The sequence below is a fragment of the Cryptomeria japonica genome, chromosome 10 (assembly GCF_030272615.1).
Source record: "Cryptomeria japonica chromosome 10, Sugi_1.0, whole genome shotgun sequence".
Lineage (NCBI taxonomy): Eukaryota > Viridiplantae > Streptophyta > Pinopsida > Cupressales > Cupressaceae > Cryptomeria > Cryptomeria japonica.
This window is the reverse complement of record NC_081414.1, coordinates 783,093,861-783,101,358: the sequence shown is the minus strand read 5'-3', so window position 1 is coordinate 783,101,358 and position 7,498 is coordinate 783,093,861. Positions and strand designations below refer to the sequence as shown.

The 7,498-nt window shown below is 34.7% G+C and overlaps 1 protein-coding gene across 1 annotated transcript; it reads right to left on the bottom strand.

The window, feature by feature from the left end:
- Positions 1–2,020: 2,020 nt before the first annotated feature.
- Positions 2,021–4,204, bottom strand: LOC131034911 (G-type lectin S-receptor-like serine/threonine-protein kinase At2g19130). The gene has a single exon (XM_057966523.2). It carries the CDS (start codon positions 4,202–4,204, stop codon positions 2,021–2,023), a length of 2,184 nt encoding a protein of 727 aa, XP_057822506.2.
- Positions 4,205–7,498: the final 3,294 nt, after the last annotated feature.

Here is a 7,498-nt window from a genome sequence, read left to right as displayed (position 1 = left end):
AATTAGATCATAGACTAGGATAGGGTCAAAATAGGTTTGAATTGATAGAGGAGAAAGCACACTAAAGTTAGGACCCAAATAGAGTGTGAAATTGTAAATGAATATACTTTACTACACTATGAAGTCATAACTAGAAATTGGTATACTGGTGCTTAATATTAAATTTTTTTATTAATGGCTTTAAAAATAATATTCCACTAAACTTTTTATGCTCATTTTATAAAGAGATGATACAATTTGATAACTTGGAAAACAAAAAATATAGTTTTGGGTTTTTTATTACTATTCATATATATATTTAGTATCACTAATGATGTAAGGTATTAGGATGAAAATATCTTTAGGGGAATACTCAATTCAACTATTTGTTTCTTGTATGACAATTCTACAATGTTCTAGGCTCTAAATTTTTGGTTCTCAACATTGTATGATAAAGAGAAATGAAATATTTTTGAGATTTTTATGTAAGGTAAGTTTGATCTCATAGCTCTATTTATTACATATTTGTTCAATATTCTAATAAGAACCTAAATGACTACCCTTCTAAACTTATTATAGTGTAAAGGGTAAAATGATAACCTTACCTTATGCATTGGCTAGTTTACCATCATGATTCTTTATCATAGTATTTCTCTATCCATCTTAATTAATATTGTCTATCTAAGGATTTGTGATTGTACGTAAAAAGTAATCCACAAGTGACCCTTACTAAATTAAACAAGAAAAACTGAAAACTATTAAATTAACAATAAACAAAAAAATTCTAAAAATTAAAGGTAAAAATTAAGTGTTCATTTTAATATGTAGTAAATAAAAAGGATTGGAACTAAAATTAAATAGTTTTTATATGAGTAAAAAGCTCCACATCTTTCTTTTTTTTTAAATCTATTTGTGTTATTATGTGTGTAGTAGTTTAACAAATATACATCAAAGATAATATTCATGGAGAAAAATAAAGTAACTCTAAAACTCAAAACTCGAAACTAAACATAGTAAAATAGTAAGTAAATTATTGAAATGATTATTTTCAGTTAATTGTTAAAAAAATTTATATTATTAAAAAAATTACTTATAGATTAATCTTCGAAATTAAAACAATTAGAAAAAGATTACTTTTTATATCTATAACCTCATGTTCTTATGTGGGCGCTTAATTCAATTTTTGCTTAAATTTAAGTAGTTAAGTGTTACCATGCAACTTTAAAATTGTGAAAAAAAGGATAATTTAGAATATTTTTCTATTTTGGTGGAACAAGTATTGTTTAGGAATTAGAAATAAGCTATGGAAAAAAGCAGCCATTTGAAATAAGCAATGACTCCTTATTAACAAAAATGCCACCTGGCTTCACAATTTGCTTTCTCTCTTTTTTAAAGATTTTATTTCTTTTTTTTTTTTCAAATTTTAAGTGCACAAATTAGTATTAATATTATTAATACAAAATTAAGATGTTTTGTTTAAAAATAAGCAGCAAAGATATATTCGCTGGTCAACTACTCCACAAATAATTCCTACAAATATTGAGGAATGACTACTATTCAAAATAAGCTAACATGAAATTATGCCCTAAGTGTTTATAGCATTTTACATTTTACATATCTTGACAATATATCTATGGCATCTCCCACATTTCAAATAATTGAAATGTTTTCGTATTATATTTTAAACTTCATTTATACCATACTTGTACATATACAGGGTGTTCCTCATTTGAACACGTGGCAAGAGCTTAGTGCTAGAATATAAATATCTTCACATATTCATTATTATAATTCCCTAACACATCTTCAAAACCACCTATTGTTTGGCGGATTCGGTACCAGTGGATATTGGAGGAGTTCGAGCAAATGCATCGCTATCGTCGTCGTCTACCTGACTTACCAGCACCTGTAGAGACCTTGGAATTTGTGGCACATGGGCCTCCATCGTGCCTTCCAGTATCTTCACCACTTCACTCATGCTCGGCCTCTCATTCTCATTGTCTTGAATGCACAGCCCAGCCACCACAGCGCATCTCTTCACCTATTTCATATCCGCCTCACTTGCTATCCTTGAATCCACAACATCTATTATGTTTCCCCTCTGAATTTGAGATAAAGCCCAGGTAGGAAAGTAAAACCGACTTTCCTCCACCGCTAAAACCAGATTTCTTCGGCCTGATATAATTTCAAACATCGTCATGCCAAAACTGTATACGTCTGCCTTTGGAGTGATAGGAAGGCCTGAGATCCACTCTGGAGCCAAGTACCCTGGAGTTCCAATTGTGGTTGTCAGTACGCGGCTGAAATCTCTGCCCACCAGCTTTGCCAGCCCAAAATCAGCTATCTTTGGGCGGAAGTCGCCGTCCAACAGAATGTTTCCAGGCTTAATATCGCAGTGAATAACGCGATCCCTGCATTCTTCGTGGAGATAAACTAATCCTCGCGCAGTTCCCAGTGCGATCTTGAAACGAGTTTTCCATTCCAACACCTTCTTTGCTTCTTCTGACTTTGAGAAGAGGAATGAATTCAGGGAGCCATTGGTCATGTAGGCATACACCAATAACCTACATGAACGTTCTACGCAGAATCCCCGCAAGCTGACAAGATTCACATGCTGTAGGCTGCCGATGGTGCTTATTTCCGCACGGAATTGCTTTTCTCCTTGCATGGAACCCTCCAATCTTTTCACCGCAACAAGCGTGTTGTCCGCCAGAGTTCCTTTGAACACGGACCCGAATCCTCCGCTCCCCAGCTTATGCTTGAAATTTTGAGTTGCAATTCGTAGCTCTTTGTAAGTGAACATTTTGAGCGTTATTGGCACGTCCTCTTGAACGCTCTCCTCCCGCAGTCTTCGATTTTTCCACAGAAGAAATGAGGCCAAGAAAAGAACTAAAACAGCCGAGAAAGTTGGAGGAAGTGAAAGGAAAAGACGAGAAGTTTTGCTGCTTTGATGTGAAGTCAATTGCGGCAACTCAGAAGCAGCCAGCCTAACAAAGACGGATTGGCCCTCCGGCGAAACGTGCATTCTCAATAAATCTCCAAACCACAATCTACAAACGGGTGGATCAGAAATAGCCAAAGCAAAGGCTGTGCAGGAGCAATTTTTGAGACAAGCTGTCCGGCAGCCATGCTGTGTTGGCTCGTTGTTGTAAAAGACAGTTTCCATTTCGGGCAAGTATTGGTTCTTGGCTTCCAGGAACCCGTCGGTTGTGCCCTCTGTGACAGAGCATTGCAGGGGTCTTCGTCGAACACACCCGTTTGGCCACCAGCTACAACCGCTTGAGTCGTGCTTGGGTGTGAAACCCTGTAAACAACTACACACATCATTCGAATTGCACAGTCCATACGCCCCACAGATATTGTAATCACTGCATTGACCTCGATATGTTGACCACCTCAGACTCCATCTACCGTCATCCATCCAGAAGTGGAGCTGAAATTCGCCATTCTCATCTAAAAGGAACCGCCCTGTGAGGGTATGATCTATTGGGTTTATGCTAAAATTAAAGTATATTCTTGAAGGAGAAAGCCTTACACAGGACATTTTTAACCTCTTCTGAGCTGACATCTCTGGAATCTTGGCGAATTGGTTGCCAGTCCACTCTCCGCCAGAACTATAGACCACGCTCTTGTTATAGACCAACTTCATCTCCGTTTCTCCTGGAGACTTGTCCATTTCCAAAGAGAATAACCCAACTGCAGGATCCACAGAACTCTTCCAGGAAGTTAGCTTCATGCCCTTCCACATCTTCATGCCGGGCAACCATGTATTTCCCGGATGTGCGAAACTTTCCCAGACAATCTGAGTTTGGTTGTGGGCGTCCAGCAGAATGAAATTACCAGAGTCCATTATCAGAGCACGGGACCCTTTCGGGCTAGCGTCAGTTGACCAAACTGACAGACCATTTCCATCAAACAAGTTAAGATGACCATCGCGCGCAAATTTAAGAACACCGGGCATGCTTCTGATAGGATTTTCTCTGTTAGCCACCCAAACAAAGGCCTTCTGAGAGAGTGGCGCATACCAGATGCCAATATACCATTTATTCGTTCCTCCAGGACTGAAAAATCCCAAAGTAAACGTGCGATTCTTTGACGTTATGGTCTGATTTCCAGTGAGCGAATCGCCTAAAAGAAGCGTATCTCCACCATCCACTGCTAATGATACGCCATTATGCAGTTCAATAATCATGATAATGGCTAGTAACAAATATTTCATCGCCATTTAGATAATCGGAGTATTTGTATTTTTGGTTTGAAGTAGTAAATAAATGCTCCTATGTTTATACTATATCTTTCCTGCTTAAATAGAAACTAAACAGGTTACACATTCAATGCCGTTGATCCCACGCAAGATGAATCAAAAAGATTGACCTCTTTGTGCCAATATATCCAAAAGTTCAGGATGTGGATATGCAGTTGGATAAATCGGCCATTTTAATCCATTCAATAATTTCAAAGGGCGTAGGTTTCACGTGTTTTCCCCACTAAGTGTTTTTCTACACTGGGATAGAACACTTTTACCTAATTGTTGAAGACTGAATCAAAGGGAAGTGACCCTTTCCTTTACACGCGAAAACAACTGTATGCTTTGATGAACATGAAATTGCATTAACAATTGTTTATTCAAGTAGTTGTTAGAAATTATGTATGCTCTTTTCTTTGTTCTTGGGGTCAATTGCAATGAATGTTTTAATATAACGATTTCTTTATAAGAGTTTTACTTTTCATTATATTATTTTATATTATTTGCTATATCAATTTACAAATTTTTTATTCATCACTATCATTTAATTACATGGATCTAAATTTGATCTAGAACATTTCTTTAGTAGATATTAATCTTGAATTTTTAAAATTTGAGAATTTAACTTTACACGTCACTCATTTTTTTACAAGTAGTTGTTCAAGTCAACCTACTCTGTATTTTTGTTGAATTGTGTGCTATGACTATTGTACTCACGTTTATTCAATCATTTAGATGACTTCAGAATCAAGGCAAAGCGTTTATCATAGAGCATTTATGATATAATAATAATGTGATTATAATATATTTTTGAATGAATAAACCGAAATTACATCTTATACACTAAAAGGATAATACTATATTATTCACAAAAAAGGGGGTGAGTAGTAGAAGGAAAACCCTCAAAGTCTATGTGGGATCGAGTATAAAATAAAAGATTTTAAAATTCTAGATGAGCCAATGTCCAAACATTAGGAATCAATAAAGCCTCTAATAAGTAAAAAAACATTTGGTTTTCCCCATACACTAGTGCAAATGGTACAATTGTGAAATAGTGAAAGAACCTTCTTCATTTGTAGGTCATTGAACAAGAGAAAAAGAACTAAAAAATCTAGGTGACAAAACAGTCTAGAATATGGCTAGTTGGAGTTATTGTGATCATGAGAAGAGGTAGAAGGAAGCCAAAAGTGCTAAGAAAAAATATGAACAACATGATACCTTGTTCTTTTAAGCTAAGAGCCATAAGATTAGGAGGTGTTATTCCTTTAAGTATGTTGGATATGTACCTGTTTCTGCCCACATGGTGGGCAGTAACCCTTATTGGAAAGAAAAGATAATGAACATATCCAATGTAAAGAGGAAATAATTTTGAGAGCATTGAAGATAATCACCACCCTACACCTATACAAGGTAAAATTGAAATAGAAGTTAAACATATCTCTTAATACAATTGTCTAAAATAAAAATAGGTTAAGCCTAAAAATATTTATGAATCCAAGTAAAACGCCTTGACCAATAACGTGGAGATAAAAAAATAACTTTCAAAATCTCAAGTTTCTCATGAAATGGGTGACAAGAATTAAGATTTCCTAAATCACATATATGATAACTTAATGAAAAACCTTGATAAAGAATGAACTAAGAAAAAATGGTTACCTTGAGTTGAAGAATAGACAACCAAACAATATACAACCTACATTTCCAAGTTCCTATTAAGGATTAGAGCTACCAATGATAATTTAACTAGGTTGTCACAATGAGATGATGCCAAGCCATAAATAGTCACTAAAAGGTCTATAAGTACACTTTGGTTTATTGAGATACCATTTCTAAACTAGCCACCATGAATTAAATATGCTAACCCCAATTTTATGAATAATGTGTGGAGAAATGACATCAATCACAATTTCATAGATCTCATGATCTTGGTCAATATTTTTTTGTTTTAAATTTATCCTTTGAAAATAGGATCTTTATATTTCCATTAAAAGATTTAGAATCATTTTACCTCTATTTTACAGACCTTTAAATCACAAACACAAGTTCTTTGTCTATGAGATAGTTTTGATATGAAATTGTAGACGTCTAAAAATGGTCAATGTTTGCGGAGTCGTACTTTAATATTTGCACATTGCCTTATTTTAGGGTTTTTGCGTCGCATTAACATTTCCTCCATGTTGCGCACTTGGTCTTTATTGTTTGCGACCATCGAGTCCTTCTTCTATATTCCTCATTTGTCTCGCTTTTGAATATGGTCTTGTCGATAACAAATCTTCAGTCATGGTTTTGGTCGATCTTATCTTGTTGCATCATGGTGCGTCCTCATTTGTCATCATTTTGGACATCATCAATCCTAATTAGGGTTTTGTCCTCTTATCAATCTTGTCGACTTGTGATCAATTTGTCATCGATCGTTGTCCTCTTATCAATCTTGTTGTTTTGCGATTGATTTGTCATCGATCGTTGTCATTTTCAATCTTCTCGACTTGTGATCGATTTGTCATTGATTGTTGTTATTTTCAATCTTGTCATCTTGTGATCGATTTGTCATCGATCGTGGTCATTTTCAATTTTGTCATTTTGCAATCTATTTTGTCATCGATCGTGGTCATTTTCAATCTTGTCATTTTGCGATCGATTTGTCATCTATTGTTGTCATGTTCAATCTTGTCATTTTGTGATCGATTTGTCATCGATCGTTGTCATTGTCAATCTCGTCAATTTTGCGATTGATCGTCATCTTTCTCAATCATGTCAATTTGGATCAATTAGTCATTGCTCCTCATCAATTGGTGCATTTATCAATCAAATCACTTATTAGCATTGGTCTTTTATCAAGTCAAAATCGTAATCGAATAGAAATTAATTTCTTGTTGTCTTGACCTAATTACTTGTCCTCTTATTTGTAGGGTTTTATGATTCGTTCATTTAATCCTTTTCTTCTTCTTGGTGGGTTAAATAAATTCATTTATTTAGTCCTAGGTCTCTTTCATGAATTAATTAATGGATGCAAACCTATTAATCAATTCACCTAATTCCTATTTCATCTTTTTCTTAATTTTCCAATTTACTAATTTCTCCTAATTCCTAATTTCCTAATTTTCTAATTTCCTAATTTCTAATTCATCTAATTTTCTAATTTCTCCTATTTCTCCTAATTTCATGGGAATGACATAGCAAATTTGTTATAAATTGTCATAATTGTCAATCAATCAATTTTGACATAGCAATTTGTCAAAATTATCAATCAATCAATTTTGCATAGAAAGTGTC